Source organism: Trichoderma ghanense (assembly GCF_004382785.1).
Source record: "Trichoderma ghanense strain CCMA-1212 chromosome Unknown scaffold_3, whole genome shotgun sequence".
Lineage (NCBI taxonomy): Eukaryota > Fungi > Ascomycota > Sordariomycetes > Hypocreales > Hypocreaceae > Trichoderma > Trichoderma ghanense.
In genome coordinates, this window is record NW_027395666.1 from 1,637,816 (window position 1) to 1,661,060 (window position 23,245).

General features: G+C 54.8%; 5 protein-coding genes across 5 annotated transcripts; 2 read left to right on the forward strand and 3 right to left on the reverse strand.

Moving 5' to 3' along the window:
- Positions 1-363: 363 nt before the first annotated feature.
- CCMA1212_003871 (Dolichol kinase sec59) lies at positions 364-3,102 on the reverse strand (the record flags this gene model as incomplete). The annotated part of the gene is made up of 2 exons (XM_073701200.1): positions 2,512-3,102; positions 364-2,456 (listed from the first exon to the last, which is right to left on the reverse strand). Exons 1-2 carry the CDS (start codon positions 3,086-3,088, stop codon positions 364-366), a joined length of 2,670 nt encoding a protein of 889 aa, XP_073560112.1. The 5' UTR covers positions 3,089-3,102.
- Positions 3,103-7,870: 4,768 nt separating this feature from the next.
- On the forward strand, positions 7,871-9,512 carry CCMA1212_003872 (uncharacterized protein; the record flags this gene model as incomplete). The annotated part of the gene is made up of 3 exons (XM_073701201.1): positions 7,871-8,519; positions 8,582-9,013; positions 9,226-9,512. 3 exons carry the CDS (start codon positions 7,871-7,873, stop codon positions 9,510-9,512), a joined length of 1,368 nt encoding a protein of 455 aa, XP_073560113.1.
- A 675-nt stretch (positions 9,513-10,187) lies between these two features.
- Positions 10,188-10,728, reverse strand: CCMA1212_003873 (Uncharacterized protein; the record flags this gene model as incomplete). The annotated part of the gene is made up of 2 exons (XM_073701202.1): positions 10,404-10,728; positions 10,188-10,322 (listed from the first exon to the last, which is right to left on the reverse strand). The coding sequence occupies exons 1-2, from the start codon at positions 10,722-10,724 to the stop codon at positions 10,188-10,190; spliced, it is 456 nt and encodes a 151-aa protein (XP_073560114.1). The 5' UTR covers positions 10,725-10,728.
- An 888-nt stretch (positions 10,729-11,616) lies between these two features.
- CCMA1212_003874 (Y+L amino acid transporter 2) lies at positions 11,617-13,544 on the forward strand (the record flags this gene model as incomplete). Its single annotated transcript, XM_073701203.1, has 2 exons — positions 11,617-12,618; positions 12,696-13,544. 2 exons carry the CDS (start codon positions 11,617-11,619, stop codon positions 13,542-13,544), a joined length of 1,851 nt encoding a protein of 616 aa, XP_073560115.1.
- Positions 13,545-14,212: 668 nt separating this feature from the next.
- Positions 14,213-16,063, reverse strand: CCMA1212_003875 (Formate dehydrogenase; the record flags this gene model as incomplete). The annotated part of the gene is made up of 4 exons (XM_073701204.1): positions 14,213-14,574; positions 14,653-15,197; positions 15,269-15,423; positions 15,809-16,063. 4 exons carry the CDS (start codon positions 16,061-16,063, stop codon positions 14,213-14,215), a joined length of 1,317 nt encoding a protein of 438 aa, XP_073560116.1.
- Positions 16,064-23,245: the final 7,182 nt, after the last annotated feature.

Sequence of the window (23,245 nt, forward strand, 5' to 3'; positions counted from 1 at the left end):
GGGTAAATCGTAGAATATAGAGGGAGAGATGGAAAGGGGGAAACGGATTCAAAAGGAGGCAAAACACCCAAAGATACCAAAAAGCGACGGCGCATTGATACTTGGACTTTCACATTGAATAATACAGTGATGTCGACTAGACCATTGTAGTCATTCATCTCTCATTCATGCAAGTAATCATCTTGCATTCAATATTCATCAGCCATCTGACTCGCCATCTGCATTCCATCTATCAAAACACAGATGAAGAGTTCAATAAATCATATCAATGTATGATCCCGCGCTGTCCAGTCAACACCCCCACCGTCAAGAGATGCCCGAAAAGAGAGGGAAGAAAAACGCCCATGTCATGCTTCTATATGCTCAAAATTCAAGTGCTTTCACGCATGTCCAGAGAATCACTGGCACAATGACGTTATCGTTGCCTCCCGTCAGGACCGCCTCCGTCAAGCTGGCCATGGAAGAACACGCAAGGGCGTGCCCGGCTCTGGCCGCCATGCTCGTGCCCTCGCCAGCAACGGGCCACTGTCCTAGACGAAGCCAGAGGCTGGCTGCCGTCAGGCCAAGGAAGACGGCCACCGTGAATGCCAGGCTTCCCTCCAGACTCTTGCCGCCGCCCCAGAGCCATTTGCGGTGGCCGTAACGGCGCCCGATGAGGGAGGCGGCTGCATCGCCCAGGCCAACACAGACGACACCCGAGACCATGCTGATTTCTCGGGTAGGTATTTCCCAGCCGGCCAGGTAGCCGGATCCGGTCCGCGGCAAGGAACCCAGCGACAGCCAGAGTGGAATGGCACACCCGATGAGGAGGAAAATGTGAGATATCACAACAGGCCCGCGAAAGTCCCTCCCGTCCACGTAGGGAGCCAAGAAGGAGGCGATCGGCTTGGATAGGGGTGGTAGCTGGCTTGCCCGCAGTAGGTCCAGGATCAAGAAGATGGCCAAGACGATCGAGAGGGCCAAGGCAACAAATGTCGGATCAATGTATGTCGCTGGGAGAAGCATGCCAACCATCATGAAGTGGAATACCTTGCGCCGGGTGTCGACTTCGTACGTGTTCTTCAGCTGGAACACGATGGCAAGCCCGACAATCAGGATCGCGACCCAATACGCGCTGATAAAGAGTCGCGTGTTGGCCTCGCCGAAGTCGTCAAGGCGCACATGCTGCACCCAGCCAAGGCGGCATTCTTTGGTGTCCAAGGTATCGAGCCGCGGCGGTAGACAGATCCAGCGTTCTAGATTCGCTCTGACAACCCGATATCTAAAGGCGGGCAGGTCGCCGAAGAAATAGCCCAGAGCCCAGCCGATCGGCTCATTGCCCCCGAGGGCATATTTCTGGATGTACGGGCGGATCACGGCCACTATGATGACCGCCAGGCTCACATAGACATAACCTGCGTACAGCCATTTCCTCCGCGCTGCTTGTGCTGGCGTAAACTTGAAATAGGCCCGGACTGAAACAGACGCCGTCCGTTTTCGCCTGCCGGATGGAGTGTGAGTTGCTGCTTTGCGAGCGACCTTTTCAGGGTGAGACGTCGTGTGTCTTCGAGAGATCCCGCTCGTATTTGTCCATCCATTGTCGGCAGTGGGTGAAGGAACTTTGTGCGAATTGGGGGTTGCGTCTGTTGTTGCATCGAAGGTTTGCACTCTGGTAGGGCTGCTGAATCGCAAATCGTCCTCGTCTTCATCGGTCGAGATAAAAGCCTCGTCACTGTACACATCGTGTGGTGAGCCCAGAACTTCGCCCTTGAGCTTCCTCCAGCTCAACAGCCTCCCCAACGTCTTCCAAAGGGAACGTCGCTGTGGGTATGGCTCTCGTTGGAACCGCCATTTGGGTACTCTTGCCAACACGATTCCCCATCTGATCACGGCACCACAGAGCACAAGCAGGCTCAGCCCACCACCCCATAGGAGGGCCTTGAGTATTTGGATTTGAGGCGACGATGCAAGGAGCAACACGTTGATAAGCGCAATCGAAAGAAGCTGGAGCTCGGTAGTAAGGAGGCTGGTCGTGGTGAGATGATGTAATACGGCGCACGCGGTCCGATGTAGAGGGTATAGTAAGGCGAGGTCCTCTGGCGCGAGGAAAGAATAAGTGGGCGCAAATCGAGACCGAGCTGACGGAGAGGACCGCCATATCAGCGGCAGACAAGATAGGGCCCAGTGGAGAGAGTCGTATGCCGCGTAATGGTCGAGCTTGGGCACCACCTGCTGAGGGATGGAGCTTATCGCAAGTATGAGGTTCGGGAGGATCACCGCCGGGTTGTTGACAGAGACAAGTAAGGAAACATATATCGTGATCGCCGGGGGGTAGAGGAGAGGGGCGGGATCGAAGGCTGCGGGAATCTTCAATAGCGGGCCAGAAGATGGTTGGCGATTCTTGTAGCTCCAGATCGCAGCACGAACCGGATATAGCAGCAAGAGCCCTCCGTACAAGGCACCGAACAGATAGAAATCTATAACCAGTCAGAAACAGATCACCGAATGGAGGCAGAATGGTACATGGCGCACCTTTGCGCCAAGTGGCCAGAATTGGCGACAGCAGCTTGTTTGCATGGATGATGGCGGCCAGGGTAGCAATGATGCCCACTTCGACAGCTCGCTGCACTAGTATCCTCTTCCGACGGATGGCCTCTGGCAGGATAACCCTCTCGTTTGACCTCTTGCCGTTATGCGATGCTTTGGCGCCTGATGCGGGCACAGGCTCCTGCGAGACGGCGGGCGACAGCAGGGGCGTCGAGGTGCCGGAGATGACCTCGTTGCGGCCTCTCAGCCCTTTATGGGGTCGCAGCTTCGGCGGCGGCAGGCCCTTGAGGAAGTGCTCGTCGTCGGCATCGGTGCCGCTATCGCTCGTCGGCGTCGATTCTTTGGATAGGGCGACTAGGCGAGATGGCGATAGCTGGCTCGCGTCATTGTGCGGCTGTGGAGATGCAGCCCGTTCGGCGGGGGCGACGACACGGTCCGAGGGGTAGGGTAGCTCGGAGTTCTGGTGGTGATACGGATGAGGCGACCGGTCGAGGGCTCGAAGGGCATCGTGCTCATCTGGATCCAGAGTCTCTGCCGACTCTGGGCTGAGGTGAGTTGGCATGTCGTGTGAGGTCACTTTTGCAGGGAATCATTGAAGACGGCTGGAGTGGGATGTGATGCCCCGAGGCTGGACGACGTAGGAAGCGTGGGACGGGCTCGAGCAGAATCAATGGCTGCTGGTCGGGCAGGTTTCGCAGTGACGGAGTATCGAGTTTTACATTGGAAAAGACAGGACGGGGGAAACAGGGGAGACTGCAGACTGCACACAAGAATCTTGAACTTTCACATGTAAGCTACGTGTGCTCACGCTTGGCTGGCACGATGCGAATTGCTGGTGCTGCTCGGTGGCCCGGCACTATCACGTGAAATCGGCATGCTAGTCAAAGTCACGGCCCTGCAAATCATCCGTGCATGGTACTTGCATGAATCAGCTTTTGAGCCATGGCAAACTGTCCTCAGGAGTGCGAGGAGTTGTTGGGTATTTGATTGGCAGAATCCGCCGTTGGTATCCAATATCTTCAACGGCATCTAATCAGTCGATGGCCATGGCTGTACCTGATCTACTTTAGCCGTCGACTCGTCTTGCCACTGAACCCTCACATGGCAGTTCCAGTAGTGGACTCCTCTCCATTGTTCATTGCTTGGAGGGGGCTATCCGACACCCCCAGCTTGACTACATGAACACAACCTCCCGGCAGCTCCATGTACCTACCCAGTGCCTGTTGCTACTGTAGCATTGAGCATAGATGGAGAACAACTCTATTCTGCTACTAACTAGTAGTATCGCTGTAATTCTCCAGAATTGCACTACGCCTTAAGCTGCTGCTTCTATTGCAAAGAGTAGGAGGGAACTACTCGGAATCGTTGGACTAGTTAGTTGATTGCTAGCAACAGCCACGTTGAAGCCAACGACTTTCCGATTGCCCAAAGCTTCCCAATATGGACAACGCATCAGAGTAGACGCAAAGCTTCACGCCTCAAGCCATTGCGGCCCCCAAGTAAAGGCATCCAGGGGGACTTGGATATAGGATCAAGACGCAAGCAGTCAGCCATTTCTAACCATTCCACAAGGCTGAAAGACTTGAAGCTACCAATGCAATGCAGCTCACTTCGGGACAAGGATGAATGCACCGGCCAATTGCTGTCGAGGCAGATGCTTCCATGTTGCCTGCTTGAGCTGATGAAATGCCGTCGAAGCTACTGCTACAGGCATGAAGACTCAGATCCAGTGGAGACATTCACAACGGCCGCAAATCATCCTCGGCGACATACCAAGGGATGGATTGAGTCCGACGAACTTTATTGCAGGTTGGCGGTTGCAACTAGCGGGCGGTGAGGGTCTAGAGATTCTCTCGACAACATACAGCATGTATTCGAGTAGCCTCAGATTCGGCCGAGGACGGAAATCTTTATACAGGCAGATTGGCACAAAACGGAAGGTTACCGGTCTTTGAGCTTTTTATTTGTGTTCTGCATCTTCTCTCAACCGATCGACGTGCTTCGAGAAGTGTCTCCAGAAATTCGGCTTGCATGCCTACCCTTGCCTATTGCTCTGATTAATTTCCGTGAGGCTGAAAGCAACCAAGTCACCAAACTCGCCAATCTAGCCCATTGATCGAGTGCCGAAAGTGACTTCTTGGCTCAAAGTGCAAAATTTTGCTGCTTCTTGTAAATTGCCCCAGGAGACCGAGGACGTACATTGTCCACTTGGGGCCGGCCAAGCCTCCAAATTTTTCTCGTCCGATTCGAATACGAGCCCGCTCGCGAGAGACTGGGCTGAGCCGGCTCCGTTGGTGATGTCAGTTACGGAGCGCGGTTACGGAGTCCTAAAAGTTGCTAGGAGCAGCAGAATATTTGCATGGTGGCCGCAACTGCTAGCTTCTGTTATTCCTCCTCCATGATACGGGATACGGGATACCGTCTCGGGGCGATCCCGCAGATGATATCGAGGAACAAGAAGCGCGCAGCTGCTGGGACGCGGATCGCAAGACATGTTCACATTTGGGAGTCTGGATGCACCGCTCTGCACTGCTTCAGACGGGGGTCAACACGGTCATGGTTACGAGATGATGCGGTCAATGAGTTGTTGTTTGTCTCGCAAAGGGGGTTACACCGCCCCGATTTTCACCATCATGGACAGGGCCTGTCCTGTCCTGTCCTGTCCATGATCCTGGCCGTGGGTGTGGAAGAGGAGGAGGGTTCGTGCGTGATACGAGTAATACTTGCTCTTCGTACTCCGTTCGAACTTGTTGTATGTACGTACGATACACACGGGTCAGCAGCGGGAAAGCCGGCAGCGAGGGCGACGAAGCGTCCTGTGGAGATCGAGATCACGCCACGCCTTTTGTCGACGAACAAATGCACAAGCAATTCGCGTAGGACCCAAATCAAGGCAATACTCTGTATAAGTGAAGAGAGGTTATCGACAAGGATATATCGACGGTGTAAGGGAGCACACGCAATCCTTTTTGCAGTCGGGGGACAAGTCACGGCGGAAAGGTTGATATGTGACCATGATGGCCATGGATGCTCACCAGGAGACGGCGATGCCACTTCGTACGACGTATATGCAGGTGCTTCGCACGAGCAGCCACCACTGCGGAGCGATGACTCCGCCACCAGTAACTGCTAAATAAGGATACGGCACCCAGAGAAGAATGATCCGAGGAGAGCGCACGGGGGCTCCCATGTTTTTGTTTGATATGTGACGAGTGCAAGAATCAGACAAGCATTGCCAGTTCGCGACACAAGGAGAGATCGGGCAGCCAGTTTTCTCTGAAGCTGTCTGTCTTGAGTGCTTAGCCAGTCGGCATCTTGTCCAGCGGCGGTTTGCAGTCTAGGCGCCGGCATCATGCTAGTCATTGACGTCGAATCGCCGGTGGGTGGCGACGTTCTCCTGTCGGCAAGTGGATGCCTTGATACCTGTGAGCAGAAATCCATAAACAACAGCCCGAAAACTTGGCGCAGCCCCAGTAGGACGGGCGGAGAGAGGGACCAACCTCGTGAAACAGCGGCCGAGGTGAGGCGTCGCCAACTTCATCCCCAAACGGCATGTGCGTTCGTCTTGCAGGTGAGCGGGAGGGATTCAGCAATGCCCGCGCAGGATGAGTGATTCCGTAGACCCGATCCTTCGAGCAGCAGGTCGTTGCAATATCTCGCTCCTCTGCTATCGCCGAGTCTGTTGCTTTGATGGTGCTTAGAGGCGGGTTCGTTTGCCAGTTGTCCAAGTCGACGCCTCATGGGGCGAAACAATGGAATAGCCTCAAAATAACCTGACCGAATCCATGGGCTAAAAACAGGAACAAGGGCCATGACGTGGCGTTACCTGTGCCGCCTGTTTGCCGCTGGAATGAAGCTCTAGGCCAATGAATTGGATTGAATTCGTCGATTCAATTGGTTTCTGCTGCTTGTCTTCACCACTCACTGTTTCAATGTATCCTACGCCCTTTTGCCGTCTCCTCCCTTGATGGACGGGATTGGGCTGGATTGTATCAAGTCGAGGGCGCCAGACATCGAATCCTTCGCAGCTGTATTCCGCAATGCCTCGTTGACTCGTGCAAAGCTCCCTTCTGGCGCTAAAAACGCACCGACGATAATGGCGATTTGACGGCTTCCAGTGCAAACATGCAGCTGCTCGACTGAAACCTCGTCATGGACCCGGCAATGGCTCCCGTCTCCCCCCCATCAGAGCCCATCTGCAGCGTCTCCCATCCAAGCCATCTCTTCCCATCGGCTTCCCCCCCCTGCAGCCCGCCTAGTGGCCGCTAGAGCTCTCTCCCAAGGCCCAAGCACGCAGCCGCTGCCGGCCAGTCAGAGACAGCAGCCGGCTTGCGTCTGGCAATATTGGCCCTCAACCCGGTCCAGCCAGCCCATGCGTCCCGCTGCTGTCCGCTAATAATGACGCATGGACATGGAGATGGATAAGCTGCCTGCCTTGCTATCGCCCTGGTCCTTGTCCTTGCTGCTGTGAGCTGTCATTGATGCCGTCCTTGCCATGCCATGGCAGAGCTGAATGAAGCACGGGTGGGCTGGGGCTGGAACCTGGTTGACTGACTACGAGTACCTCGTATCCACGGATAGCAACAGCAAGCAGAACTGGTGACACAAGCGAGGCTGTTCAGTCGCACGACGGCCGATACGGACGACACGTCTTGCTCTGCCTGGTATACCGTCGCCATTGCAATCATCTGTCGGACTTGCTTATCCATTCTTATCTTCACAGCGAGAGGAAAGCAGAACGCAAACCTGCGTTGGGTTTTTATGCAAGCCCAGTCACTCCGGTTTCCTCGCTCTCCACCAGACCACAGCCCCCCCAAACTTATACTTTTCCGCCGTCGAGGAACCACAGTCTCTTCTTCCACCACACTTTTCCCTCTCCTCACTCGCCTGCATACTGCTTGCTGCCTCTACCGTACGCATACGGAGCTGTACTCCCGAACTCTGACTGCCAACTGTTCGACTCCGTTGGCCCAAGACGGCAGCTCGATCGATCTAACTGGGCGATCCAAGACGGAGACCGTGGACCTCAGCTGCATCTCGCTGCCCCAGATTCGCCCCCAAGCCCAAGAGGAGACTTCATACAGACAGTGAAGCTCCGGCGAGAGGACGGGACCCGCATTCACCTCAGAACTCTTCTTGCTAGACCTCTCGGGTCCGGCGTGGTCGAACCCAAAAGCCCTCTCCGCTTTGTGGTGGCGTGCGTCTCGCATCCGTCCAGCCCAGTCTCGTAACCTTCAAGACACCCCCTGCCCTGCCCTGCCTACAGCAACACGGCACTCGCCCATCACTCTCAACGCCCCATTCGTTCTCGTCTCTGAGACAGTCTGGTATATTATCCGCACTCATGGCTCCCGTGGGCTACAGTGACCGTGACGGCCACCTAGAGGCTGGACTTCTGAGGAGCACCCAAGGAGAGAAGCAGACCGGACATCAGGAGCAACTAACCCAGACGATTCCACGCAAGAGCAAGATGGTTTACCTTAGGCGGGCACTGGTCATCATCGGCGTCGGCTTCGTCCTCGGCCTGGGCGTGGCCACGGCTCGACCCGGCTTCGTCGACTGTCACGGCAGCTCCAAGATGGCCGTGGCCAAGGCGCACGGGGCCAACGGCGAGCTGGTCGAGGCACTCGACAAGACGTCTCCCGACCTGCTTCACCGGCTGCTGCATGCCTATCTTCCCGAGCGGTACCAGCACGGGGTCTTTGCCTCGGACGTCGAAGCCATCGATGCCATCTCTGAGAACAACCCTTCTGTTGCCTCTGCCATTGTCCAGATCGCCAAGAGGCAGGAGGACGGCACGAGCAACAGCAACACTACCATCCCCAGCGGCCCTTCCAGCACTACTCCGCCCAGCTCGGCTACGGACTCGGCTTCTGATTCCTCGACTACTGCGGATGCAAACGCTCAGTCGACGACGGAAGCCCCGTCATCCACGCCCACTCCCTCGGACACGAGTGCTGAGCAAACCTCTACTCCTGACTCTACGTCGTCGGGTAAGTGCTACATCTCGGGATGCTGTCAACAAACATGACCAAGCTAACGCGAGCATCCATAGACGAACCTGCCAGCACCACTGCCGAGGCCACCGCAGACACATCTTCGGCCTCTGCACCTGCATCCACCACGGCTGAGCAAACCACTGCCGCGGAGCAGACGTCGTCCAGCGCCCCCTCGACCACCGCGGCTCCCAGCACTTCCCAGGCCCCCAGCACGACCAACTCTGCTCCCGAGTCCACTGCTACTGCTTCTGGTACGTCTACTACTACGGGTGAAGATACCACCACCACGGCTGCTTCCTCCTCTCCCACTACCGCTCCGGAGTCCTCCACCTCTTCTGGTAGGTTGTCGTCAGACATCGCCTCGTCCTTTACTACTTTGGATGTGTCCACCACTGCTTCTGATTCTTTGCCCCCTTCCTCTGTGACCTCCTCCCTCCCTACCTCGACTCCGCCACCGGAATCGACGACGGCGACCGAGACCGCTACTGGTATGTTCAGCCTTTCGCGCTGTCGTTTGACATTGTCGAGACGGACATGCCAGCCCAGGAGTTAGATGCTGGACCATCTGGATGTAGAAAAGAGACTCGGGGTGTCTTGCCGCAACTGCCTCAAGATTCGTTGGCCGGAGCTCTCTACACTTGCAACATGAAGATATTTCGCCCCTGATTGTGGCAACCATGGCTAACAGATTCGTTAACAGATGAGACCATTACATCGACTGTCGCTGAAGCCAGCGAAACACCCAAAACAACCATTACTTCTGGCTCCAAGACGACATCTGCCCCGGTCCTTCACACCTTCACCAGGACTCTTCCCGATGGTGGCACCACCACTCTCACTTCCACTTCGTGGGTTGCCGTCCTGCCCACCAACCAGGCCGACGGAGCCAAGAGCCCCGACCTCCAGAACGCTGCTTCCGTCCCTCGCGGCCAGGCGCTGCTTCCTGCCGCCATGGGCCTCTTGGTCGGGGCCGTGCTGATGGCTTAAGCTGGACAGTCACTGTGCTTGTGCTCTCACTCTCCTTTTTTTTTTTTTATCCCATGCGATTTTCACTCTCCTTTTTTGGACTTTGCATAAGCATAGCGTATCGATGCTAGAGGAATTGGCGACGGCGTATCATTCATTCCTTTATACTTAATCACACGACATTTTACGGCCACTTCCTTACCACTCCTTCTTCAACATAACAACGACCGACTCGGCCGACGCATAGATTGGGCAACTGCATTTCTGTTTTCATCTCTGTATTTTCTCTTGGCAGCAAAAGTGGATTTAGACTGGGACGGGGCCCCTTACACGGGGAAGCCCCTGGCAACTGTGAACATAATCGTTTGGCACATATGGCATCAAAAGGGGACAACTGTGTACTTCGGCATATATAGCAAAGCAAGCATGCATGCACATGAAGCTGCACACATTCAGGCGCCTCTACTGTTTCTATTCGTTTGACTCGTGACAGCAATCAGCATGAAGCTCTCTCAATGTATATGATATGTCAAATTTGATCTGACAGATGTTGTGGGTATATAGATCAAGCAATATCAATAACCAGGGACAAGAACGCCCAAAACTCCCATTCCATGCAATAGATGCAGCTCCTCCCCCTCTCCATCTCTTTCGATCGGCATCAATCGCAATGCATCTTGGCCTTTGTTGACACCTTTAACCAGGTCCAATCTTGGGCATATCGTGATGCTCGCTGAGTCTGGACAAGTACGTGTTCAGTTCCTCGACGCGCTCCTTGTGTGTTTTGAGCAACTCGGGTCTCGCTCCGGAGGATTGCGCAATCTGAAGAAGCTGTCATTTTTCCAATGTCAGCCACATGAACCACAAGTTCTCAACAAAATAACGTGGTTAGAAAGAAACTTGAAAGCATACCCTCTTCTTCCTCGCTTCTTCGTACCGCCGCTCCGCCTCTGTCTTGTACACCACCGGTTCTTCGTCGTCTTCTTGCTGGTTCTCTCCGTCTTGCTTCTTGTCGTCCTCTTCTACGGGACTCTTGCTCTTCTTCTTCGTGCGTCCGTCGTCATCGTCGTCGTCGTGCGACTTGGTGAGCGCGGTGGTGCTGCTGTCGGAGCCGGTGGAAAGGTTCTTTGCGAGGTCGGATTTGGCGGACGACTTCTTCTTCTTCTTGGAGATCTTTGCGCCTTTCAGTTTGAGGGCGCCGCCGCCGACGACTTGGTATTCGTCGGAGCCCATTGCTCTTGAATCGGCTGCGTTTAACCGATTTGTCACTGGTTCATAACAAGAGCAGACGTGATGTTATAGCGGGCGATGACGAGAGACTCATGGAGTGACAATGGTGATGATAGAAAGACGCAGAGAAATGGTTCAACGTCGCAAAGTTCAAGGTTCTAGAAGCCGCGGCTCTTAGTCAGCAAGGAGAAAGACAACCAGAACAGGCACATGGAGAGAGAGAGAGAGCCGACAATACGACGCTAGACTAGCATGTTTAAAGCATTGAATTCCATGGAGAAGAAGCGCCCAATTGGAGCGCTGCAAACAGGGGAGGGCAGTACTAAGAACAAGGGGGGGAAGAACCCAATTGCTTGCTGTTGAATCCTGGTCCCGGCACGAGGGGAAGGTAGCGGCTCGTGTGCGCCTTCACGTTTTCGACGCTCTTTACTCAAAAGAGTTTCCACCGACTTTGATTCCTCTCCATTCTTGCCTCAGGGGGGAGAAAATCAAACTCCATCATTCATTCCTTCTGTTCGCTTCTTTCATTCACCAGACTTCATTTGCGAAGACGTTATCGCGAATTGTGTGCCCGTCCTTTTCCCTTGCCGAAGCGGCTTCGTTGCGAGACAGCGCATTCCTCTCCCTTCTTCCTGTCTGGCGTCTGCGATTTGCGACTTCTTCGTCTACGGATAGACTACGACGATTGCCCCAATACTCGCGGTTCGAGGTGGCTGGCCTTGGACGACATGGGCTGTTTCTGCTAAACTCGCCGGTCGATACAATTAAAAAAACGTGGAATATCCCAGCGCGGGTGGCCCAACATTGAGAGGGGGGAAGCAGTAACAAGGCATCGAAAGAAGGAGAGGGAAACACAACAAGCGGGACAGGAAGCGAAACAGATCTGGCGCCCACGATGCCCATGCAGTCGCAGTCGCGAGACTCGCTCGAGCTCGCGTCGCTGGCCAGCTCCAGCGTGGCCTACGACGGCGCGGCGTCCGACGTCTCGTCCCGCCCCAGCATCTCGTCGTCGCGCCGGCTGTCCATGGTGGAGGAGGAGGACCCCCTGGACGAGGGCAACCCGGCGGCCCGGGGCAGGTTGGGCCGCTCGTACTCGGTCTCGTCGGCCTTTGACTTCGCCGGCAACCTGTTCCCGCTGAGCTCGACGGCGGGCGCGGGCGGGTATGCACCCATTGGCGCGCCGACGTCTGCCGGGCGGCCCAGCGGCGGCCTGGGCGGCGGCTCGCTCGAGAAGCTCAAGACGCTGACGTACCTCAACGGCCTGTCGCTCATCATCGGGCTCATCATCGGCTCCGGCATCTTCTCGTCGCCCAGCCAGGTCAGCGCCCGGCTGGGGTCCCCCGGCGCGGCCCTCATCGTCTGGGTGGTGGCGGGCATCCTGGCCTGGACCGGCGGCGCCTCGTACGCCGAGCTGGGCGGCGCCATCCCCCTCAACGGCGGCTCCCAGGTCTACCTGGCCAAGACGTTCAGCGAGCTCGCCGGCTTCCTCTTCTCCTGGGTGGCCCTGCTGGTGCTCAAGCCGGGCAGCGCCGCCATCATCGCCATCATCATGGGCGAGTACTTTGTCCGGGCCATCATCGGCGCCGAGGCCGAGACCATCAACCCCTGGATCAACAAGGCCGTTGCGCTGGTGGGCATCTTTGTGGTGACGTTTCTCAACTGCGTCTCGACGAGGGTCGGCACGCGCGTCAACGACTTTCTCATGTTCCTCAAGTTTGTGGCGCTGATTGGCGTCACCGTGGTGGGCATCGTGGTGGCCGTGACGGGCCACTCGTTCAAGGGGCCGGCGAGCAGCGAGTGGAAGTCGCACGACTGGTTCAAGGGCACGTCTTCGGATCCGTCCAACTGGGCGATTGCGCTGTATGCCGGGCTGTGGGCCTATGACGGCTGGGACAATGTGAGTTTTTTTTTTTTGTTGCTGCAAGTTTTATCACGACGTTCTCCAAGAGAGACTAACATGGCATGCTTCACTAGACAAACTACGTCGTGGGCGAGTTTCGTAACCCCAGCAGAGACCTCCCGCGCGTCATCCACACGGCCATGCCGCTCGTCATCCTCTCGTACGTCCTCGCCAACGTGTCGTATTTCCTCGTGCTACCCCTGGCATCCATCAACGCCTCCAACACCGTCGCCGTCATGTTCGGGTCCAAGGTCTTTGGCCCCCCCGGCGCGCTCATCTTTGCGCTCATCGTCAGCGCGAGCTGCTTTGGCGCCCTCAACTCGTCCACCTTTACCGCCAGCCGCCTCATCTACGTGGCCGGCAAGGAGGGCTACATCCCCGACATCTTTGGCCGGCTGGGCGTCGGCAGCGGCAGCGGCGGTAGCCTCGACAGCGACCACGGCCTGTCGACGCAGCGCTCCCGCGGCTGGCTGACCAGAAAGTTCCGCAGCTGCTTCGGCGACGAGGACGCGGGCCTCTTCTTCACGCCCGTCTACGCGCTGCTGCTCAACGCGGTGCTGACGTCGGGCTACTGCATCGTGGGCGAGTTCAGCACGCTCGTCACCTTTTACGGCGTGGCCGGCTACACCTTTTACTTTGTCACAGTGCTCGGGCTCATCGTGCTGCGGGTCAAGGAGCCGCACCTGGAGCGCCCCTACAAGACATGGATCGCCACGCCCATCATCTTCTGCTGCGTCAGCCTCTTTTTGCTCAGCAGGGCCGTCTTCGCGCAGCCCCTGCAGACGATGATTGTCGTGGCCTTTGTCGCGGCGGGGGTGCCCGTGTACTTTTGGCGCATCAGGGGGAGGGACCGTTCGTCTGTGAGGAGGAGGAGTGGCGATGCTGGGGAGGCCGAGAAGCCGTGGTGGCGGTTTTGGAGTTGAAGCATTGCTCGTGGCGGGTGAAACTCGCTCTTTTTCATACTATTACCTTTTTTTGCTAATGCCCTGTTTCTGCATGTTTTGTTCTGCATTGATATGAGGATTGCTGTATCTTGGCTGGTGGACGGCTTCAAAAGGGATCATTGAATTACTTATGCATGCATGAGGGGCGGCGCTGGGACGGGCATGAACTTGATTGTGCTATGAGAACTGGGTTGAGTAACGCATGGTGACGGCTGTCAAACGGACGACATTGCATCTTATACATTATCTAATGAATGAAGAAATACTTCAAGAGTGAATTCATCATGTTAGATTCGAAGAATGTCTTGTTCGATATAAAAGATTAGTCTATATATCATCAAATAAATGAAGAAAGTCCTTCCAAGTTTATATCCATCATGTTCAGAGTTTCGAATATTTATGTTTAATGTTAGATAGAAAAGAGATTAGTTGTTTCGTTGCTGGCACTAGATGGCTGGAAAAGGTATGCAATGGGTATAGGCCCGTCGTCATTCTAGCGTTATCATATATATATATACATAAAACTGCCTTGTTTTGATCCTCTCAGAGTCGCAAGACTAGAGGGTTCGTTGCCACTTTATCCAAGCCAGTCAACCATACTCTCTCATACTCAAACAATCCTCCCCATCTCCAAGCTTTCCACAATCTTAGTTCTTGGCAGTGTTAATCTTCTCGCGCTGGCCATACGACTTGGTGGCCCAGTCTCCCTGGTAGACGATGAGGTCCTCGGGGCGGTAGTCGTGCCTGCCGGACAGGTAGCTCTCGAGGATGGCCTTTGTGCCGTCGGCGTAGCGGCGCTGGGCGTCGAGCGAGGTGCCCGACATGTGGGGGACCATGGCGTTGCCGTAGCCGAAGGGGTTGACGGCGGTGCGCAGGGGGTGGTCGCGGGGCGCGGGCTGGGGGAACCAGACGTCGCCTCCGTAGCCGGCGAGGTGGCCGGTGCGGAGGGCCTCGGCGACGTCCTCCTTGACGACGATGGCGCCACGGGCGGTGTTGACGAGGTATGAGCCTGTGTGATGCTCGGTTAGTGGTCACGAAGGAACGAGAAGAGGTTCTGGTTTCGCGGGAGANGTGGGAGAGAACTCACCCTTCTTCATCTTGCTAATCAGCTCCTTGTTAAACAGGCCCTTGGTCTTCTCGTGCAGCGGGCAGTTGATGGTGACGACGTCGCACTGCGCCAGCATCTCCTCGAGGGAATCCACGCGGCGGCATCCAATCTCGGCCTCCTTCTCGGGCGACAGCGCCTGGTAGTCAAAGTAGAGCAGCTCCTTGCACCCAAAGGGCTTGAGGCGGCGCAGGACGCGCTCGCCGATGCGGCCGACGGCGACGGTGCCGACGACCTTGCCCTCGAGGTCGTACTCCTGCTTGGCGACGGCGGCGACGTCCCAGTCGCCGCGGGCGACCTGCTCGTGGGCGGGGACGAAGTTGCGCAGCAGGACGAGGATGGTCATGACGACGTGCTCGGCGACGGAGACGACGTTGGAGCCGGTGACCTCGGCGACGGTGATGCCGCCGTTGGTCTTGTTGGCGGCGACGAGGTCGACGTGGTCGGAGCCGATGCCGGCCGTGATGGCGATCTTGAGGTTCTTTGCCTTGGCGAGGCGCTCGGCGGTGAGGTAGCCGGGGTGGAAGCTATTTTTTAACACGTCAGACCAGGAGTTGCTTGGAGAGAGAGAGAGAGAGAGTCGTGGGGATAGGCTTACGGAGTGGTGATGATGACTTCGGCGTCGACCAGCTCCTGGTCAAACTTGGAGTTGGGGCCCTCCTTGTCAGAGGTGGTCACCAGGGTGTGGCCCTGGTCCTCGAGCCACTTGCGGATGCCGAGCTCGTTCTCGGTGGTTCCGAGGAGGGCGGGGACCTGGTTTGGGAATTGATCATGTCAGCCATCATGGTGTTGACGATATAATAATAATAGACAGACAGCATAGGAGAAGAAGAAGAAGAAAATAGGAAGAACAGCAGAATTGCATGTGATGGGACAGTGACATATCGGGAGCTTGAAGCTCCCCACATTGGCTCGGGTTTCCCCGCATTTTTTTCTGCAGAGCATCGCATCGCCTCTGCCAAGAGCTGGTCTGAGCTCCTCATCCTTCTCTTTTTCTGGATCGAGGGCGCGACGCCAGGCGATGCGGCCCCCACAAATGAGATCCGAGAGTGACAAGAACTCATGGCAACAGAGAAACATGCTCATCAAGGACAAAAGAAAAATATAGATATAAAAAGGAGAGGGAATTCAAACTCACTTCTTCGGCGTGCTTGCCGCCATCATAGAGGACGAGGAGGACTTTGACCTTTTCGCGGGGGGCGGTTGTCAGCGTGCGGATCGACGACGGCATCAGGCGCGGCGTGGAGGAGTAGAGGGAGGAGGAAGGGGATGCGCCCAGCTTGGTAGCGGCGAGAGCGCGGGAAGAGGAGAACTGGCGCGACGAGGCCAGGAGAGAGGGGGAAGCTCGCGAGGCGAGAGAGATGGAACGAGAAAGGGGGCGGAAAGATACCATTTTGGCGGTTGAAGAGAGGAAGTGGAGAGGATTCCTTGGTTGTGTTTCTTCTTCAACGGTTATTTCTCGACGGGGTGAGAAATGAGCTTATATATATATATGATGTGTATATATATATATATAAGGCGTGTGTGAGGTCGTAATGATGTGGCCGGCTTCGGAAAGTCACAGCTGGAAAATAGATGCCGGGACAAGGGGGGTGGAGAGGATGGGCTGATCCCGTCGATATGGCTGGCTGCTACTCGGATTGAGGCTTGCGCAACGGGCAAGGGGTTTCTATCCGGGGAGGGGGAGGAAGAAAGATACTGGAGATTGCTCGTGAGGACGATTGGAGTAGTTGGAAAAGAGAAGCGGTAGCAGAACAGAGTCGCAAGCCTCGATATTTATGCTCCAAGAAGAGCAAGCTTGGTGGCCCCCCTTTGACCCAAGTCTGAATCGCCTCAGTCTACATACTACAACTTTCCGCTTCTCCTGGGGGTTTTTTTCCCCTCTTTCTTGCCATGTCCTGTCGCGTCTTACCCAGTCATGCTCTGCAAAATGACACATGCAGACCGAATCAAAGCCCCTCATCTTGCTCCGTACGTACTCAAAGCAGCTCTCTGCTGTCCCGTACTGTACCGTCACTGTATCCTCCCCTTTCTCCTCATCGCTTCTCCATCGCCTCCCTTTCGGGTTTGCTCTTCGCTGCAGGCTCGGCATCCCACCGAAAAGGGCCCGCGCTGTCTCTCTCCCCATTGGGCCCTCGTTTCTCCAACTTGTTCGTCTTCCTTGGCTTCCAGCCGGGAAAAGAACGGGAAGAAGAAGAGGGTGGGGATGGTGATGAAGGCGAGGCGAGGGGATCAACGGGTTCCAGTTCATCTAGCCGAGAAAAGACGTAATTCTGGGCGGGCAGAGGCCGTACATATCTCGGGATTTCGGGGTCGGGTTGGAGAGGTGGGGGGATCATGGGCTCGGTTTGGGCTTGTTAGCGCTGGGAGCGGGGGAACGGAGACGTGAGTATCTGATGTCTTTGAGTATCATCGCTTTCAGTTCGATTGTCTGTCTGATCGATGCTTGAGCACGTCGTAGATGACGAGGCGGGGATGTGGTTTGTTGCTGTTGTGCGCGGCTTGCACTGGAGTCAGTGTTTGCCATATACAGAGAGCATCAACCACAGCATACTGCTACACTCGCTTCATCACGCGGAGTCGCTAGACTATGCATGCACTCCAAATGCTACAAACTCCTCCACGGTTTGAAGCACTACCAAACGAACTTGTTGCAGGCTGTTGGTTCATCCCTCACAGGCAATGTCACCCTGCTAATGCGCGGCCAAAACATGAACGCACGTCTTGCCTCGATACGGAGCACATCGCGTGCGGCTGGATGAGGCAATTTTACCCAAGCGGCAATACTGTACTCAAGCCTCGATGTTCGTTTTATTCTAGGTCTTACTGCTCTCGTGGTTGACGTTGTTGTATGTCTGTATCTAGGCTGCGTGAACGTGAGCATTCTGCCATGCACGGAGCCTAAAAGTTGAGCCGGAAGAGCCATATACCGAATACAGCCAATCAACCAACACGCTTCCCTCGAGCCGCACCAACCAGTTGTCCTTTTGTCTTGTCTTCTTCGTGTAATATAGACGTCTCACTCAATATGTCTTTTTGAATTTACCGGCATGAAAGGCCATTGGCTCGATCTCCTCTTTCCCCCGCTTCCAGGGCACCCTTTTGGCGTTACTGTTGCTCATCGCGATGAGGGGTTCCCAGGCGAGAAGCTCCAAGCTGAATACTGTGCAATATTGAATCAAGCATTCTGCAGTCGACCTGTCGCCCCCAGACTGTTCTGCCGGATGGTCCAACAGCGCCGCGTGCCGCTTCTTACCGCTGAAGATGAAGCCCGTGACCTTAACCCGGTATTGACACCTTACAAGTGCAGAGTGCAAGCGTACCTGTATATGGCGGATTCCAGGCTCTACTCCAACTCCCAACATATTAAAAAACTCGTGTTTCGGTGGCAGTGAATCAGAACATCTCTTGGAGTCAGGTTTCCATCCATCGTTCAAGTGAGAGCCACAAGTTGGAGCTGCCTAATATGCATGTACTTACCCTACTACTGACATAATGAACAGAGTTGACGACAGCCTCGTTTCCGTGGCCATTCAGCATCCAGTAACCATTGCCTGTACTCAAAATACAAAACTGATGAACCTCAAAACAACACATACGCCTCAAGACTTGTAAACGTAGTCTTGGAATCATGATCCTAGTCGTGTGCCGCTAGACAGCTTCAGGTTTCTCAAAACTTCACTTATACCACAACGATACCCCAAAACGTGGCCACACCAAGAGACACCCTACCTCCAACATCGTCTCCGAGATAACGGTTGTGGCGTATTCGATAGCACATCATCGCGGCCTCATGCCCCTTTTTCTTCCATCTAGATCTCGCATCTCCTGCAGGAACGATCGGGTCGATGTCGACGGGGTCCTGTGTCCCGAGATGGATTCATCGTACGACTATGTTACTTCTAGAAGGACTTGTCTTTGTTGTGTTACCCAATGGCATCGACTAGAGATTGCCTTGTCTCCATCCAATTAGACCTACAGCAACATACATATATCCACTGCCTTGTGTGATCAACATGTCACGATTTTGGTGTGTCGGAGACGTTCTGACACAGATTGTTGTTGAGTCTACCAAATAGGAACTTGTATATGTCCTGGAAGAGTTATAGACTTGATGCCATTCTTGCGTATCAATGATACCAATGGTATGTGATACCACATCCCAGGCACGCGAAAATGAGAGGTAGGTGGTGTTCAGCAAATGTGAGCTAATGACTGATACCCGGTACTCTGAGCTTCTTCTTATATTGGCCTCATGAACTCGTTATTCATCTCATCAATCTCAAAACTCTCCGACACTCACACATGCTTTCCGCTTTAGCCCCAAAACAAACCCCAACACCAATTTCCAACTCTTTGACTTGGGGATATGGATGAAGTCAGCAGTAATCATATCAATTGCGACCTGTATGGGCAGTTGGTCCGATCCTATACAGTCGGTGGCTTCAGCTGCAACGACCGTATCTTTCAAATAACAGCATCTAGATGATGAGAGGCCATCTCCTCAAGTCAAGGCAAGTTGATTGATTGATCAAATCAACCTATATTTTTCCCGTCCCCCTCAGCATCAATCTCGGATGAAACTCAATCGTTCCATTCGTCCTCATGCGCACCCGTGCCGCCCTTTGTCATCATGTAAGATAATCCATCCCTTTCCAAAACATCAAATACGTTCCGTTTCAAGCTGATGAAGACACCCACCCACTCGCATGGTGCGGGCACCAACAAGAGCCCACAATCATGTCACATCGGAACTGTAGAGCCTTCAACCCGTCGCATTTGCGTCTGCGCACACATGCATACTGTACGCGTAGTTTCGTCTGATAATACCCGTTCCATTCCCAGTGAGCCATCCATGCAGGAACTCGCTACGGAAATCGTTCCCCCGCTTCTGCTGCTCCCTCAAGGTTCCCATTCTCACCGAACCCGAATCTCCGAACCTCCTCCTTCTTGCATTTCCGGCACCCCCGGGCGGCCCCCCGCCAATAATTCATCGACACCGTCATGCAACCTCCGTTCAAAAGAACCCGTACAGCCCATCCATCTACCCGGCAATCTCGCGCGTGCGTCCAGGTCCCCCCTCTCGCCAAGCTATCCGCCGAAGGACAGCGAATATGCCCACTTCGCCGAATCTCCTCCATTGAAGCTCGGCGTTGTCCTGTTGTTGGCCGAGGTGTTGCGCTTGAGCGCAGATGAGGACACCTTGTATTGGCTCTTGTATGGAACGCAGAGGTTGCCGCAAATGCTACATTATTCTGCCGCGCCGTGTTGAAACGGAGAGAGGCAACTGATGAATCAAAGCCTCATAATGATTTATTGCGACCGGAACCAATACAACTCGTGCAACAAAGTTACGGAGATCGAGATGAGGACTTGAGCTACGCATCGCAGACGGAATGATGGGGAGCAAGCTTACCCGACTCTCCGCCACGTCCTACCAGCGAGACAACTCCGAGCGATTTGGGTGCTTACTGCGGATTCACTCCGTCGGTCCATCGGATCAAAGGTCGAGGCCTAGGTCTTCGCAAGGGGGCCATGAGATGGAGATGGGAGTAACACGTCATTGCTCAGGCTGCACAGTCGGGGGGGCACTTGTTGCTCGTTGGGTGCTGATAAAGAAGCAGAGAGCCCAACCTTTCCCCCCGAGTGAACAGGCGTGCGATGCTCGCCGAGGAGTGAGAAGCAGATTCTCGAGCCTTGGCGCCTCAGCGAAGCTCCTACTCTTTCTTTCCCTGATTCTCCTTCGTAACATTGAGCCATTTGGTCCTGCTGACAACACCATGGCAGTGATAAATGCACAGCCAGGAGCCGTGAGAATGCGTGGGCCCCCAGAGCGCTGCACAGGAGAAGCGATATCCAGCAACGTGGTGGTCCAAAGCCCGGAGCGTTCCCCGTGTGGACTTCAACACCAAATGAACAGCGCTTGTCAGGATCACAGCCGACGATGAACAACACAAAAGCGCCTCGCCGTGACGCAGCCAAGTCCATGCACCCTCCTCGGTGGAATGGCAAACTCACATGCTCGCGCAGTAGCGTTCATCTTACAGCCTTTAGGTTTCATGCCTCAAGTCTCGCCCAACGATCCGAAGGAGGCTCAAAGACGCTACTACAATGCTTCAACGATGTTTATTGCAGAGGCCATTGTACGCCTCTTTGCGGAACATTCAGGATTCGAAAGGCTATATAGGAAGCAACTCAGGAGACGTCGACGAACTGACGCCCAAGCATACCCTGGCATACCGCCCCCTTCGACCTGGCGGTATCATGATCTTCCCGAAATACGAACGAGACAAACGAATGACAAGCACAGGACAGCTCGAATAAAGTGCCCTTCTGTGGAAGTGATGGGCACCTGCACTTTCTGTCTTGGACGCAAAACGAAGCCGTTGTTGCCGTCGAGTCATTCCGCTTCGCTTCTGCGGCTCTGTCCTCCTGCAGGATCTTGCTGCGTGATGCCCTCTGTGTCGCTGTAATCAGTGCTTCGGATTGTCCATTTTGAGGTTGTGAGAGGATCCCATTTGTGTATTCGCCGAGGACGTCGTGTTTTCCTTCAGTGTTTCCTTTGCTGTGCCCTCCGATAGCAACACAGTACAAGCCGAGAGTTATGATCGTGATGTGACCGAGATGTGAAGCTCGTAAATCGATCACACGACGTCGTATGAATTGTCACCAGAAGGCTTCCTTCTCATCACATACCGTCCCTTCACCTTCGGAGAGCCGAGCAACTGTAGCAACGTGAGGACTCGGTATCTACCAGTGTTCTGAACCAAGCACCACCACACTCAAAGCGCATGTAGTATCAGATCGCCTCCCACCAACCTGGTTACCAAAATTGTTTCGATCTGGAAATCTTCTAGATGAATACTGTACATAACCCAAATACAGCCCCTACAAAGTGATCTACGGTTACGTCTAGTGGATTTCTAGACTTGGAAACCACCTATATCGCTGCTGCGGGCTTCGTTCTTGCTTCTTGCTACCCTACACTCCGAGCAGTTCAACCACCAATATCCGATTTCCACGACTCGTCTTACCGATCACCCTGAACCAGTGGATCAGATATGGAATCAACAGTCATCCATATTTCGAATGAAGCCACTACGTTGGTCAAAAAAGGGAGTATCAACGCCGCAAAACAGCGGTGTGTGTGCACGGCTGCCAACCTGTCAATTCCCACGGCAAACTGTCAGTATTTCGCAACAAAGGCCCTATTCCAGCAGGCTTGACGAAATCATGCACGGATAGCCGCTCCTCGGGGGGCAGAATAGCCAGAAGACGAGCGGACAATCGGCTGCTTGTACATACAAACCGTCGTCGTTGGTCTCCTCGCTCGGACGGCAAGGGTCCCTCGTTCGCTTGCTCCGATCCAAGGGTCCCCTCGTATTGTCGGCTCTCGTCCCAAGAAACCGTGGCTGCAATGCCTGCAGCAGCGGCGGAAGAGCAAGGGCCGGACCATCTGCGGTATTCCTTGTCCAGATGGATATCTTCCGATGGATGCGGCGCATGTCGGCTGCTGGGCAGCGATGACTCCGGCAATGCAGGAGGAGCTGCAGCTCAAGATGGCCAAGACGGGAGGCGTATCAACGGTGGCATCGCCCCGGAAGAAATATCAGTCTGCATGCATGCTTCGTCTACTTTGGCGGAATCAAGATCCCGACAAACCTTGCGCGTTCTTGACAATACCAGTAATACTAGCGATGGTGGATCGCTCAGGACAAAAGCTCATCGAGTGCTGTATGTGAAACGACGCACAACACCAAATACGGGATATCGTGATGGTTCTAGAATGGATGGAGCAAGCCGTAGCGATGGGAAGAGTCGTCGGGCGAGTAACGTTCCCTTGTTGCCGCAATACGAGATAGTTCAGTACAAGCAGGAAAGGAATCGACGGATCCTGGAAGCGATTTTGTGATGGCACACTCCGTAGGGTCTCCGGTTCTCTACTGGAGTCGATCGGGCAGCGGCGCGATGCCGGACATAAGACGCTCTCGTCGGCGGCTTACTTGAGCAGCTTTTGCTTGAGAGAAGAATGCGTGCTGGTCTCCTTCAAAGCCAATCGGATGGGCCGCAAGCAGCATGATCCTTGAACACTTATTAGGTTGAGACATATCTGAGTCCGTAACGGCCTCAACGGCGGGTGTCTTATGTTTGCTCATGCAGGGCAGGAAAGGCAACACCAGACGGCCCCGCCACGAGGCCTCACGATGAAGCTGGGCTCTGGGTTGAGACACTGAGCATGGGCTCCGTCAGCAGACAAATCAAACTGACATCAGGACTCTCCCCTGTCAACCCCGTGTAGTTGCATGGAATCGTTCCAATTTGCCTTTGAAAAGGGACGAGGAACAAATACGAAGCAAGTGGAACAGAAACTAAAAGAAAAAGCGTAAGAGGGCTGATTGCATCTTTGGAGCGGGCTGAAGCAGGCTGTGCAGACTGGATTCCATGCTGGTGAGAAGGGGGGAAAGCAAGCAAGCAAGGGACACGGCTGATGACGGCGATGCGGGTGACAGGGCGATCTTGACGTGTTTTGGGTACAGCTGAGCCGGATCGCGTTGCCGTTTGAGACAGCTGCCAT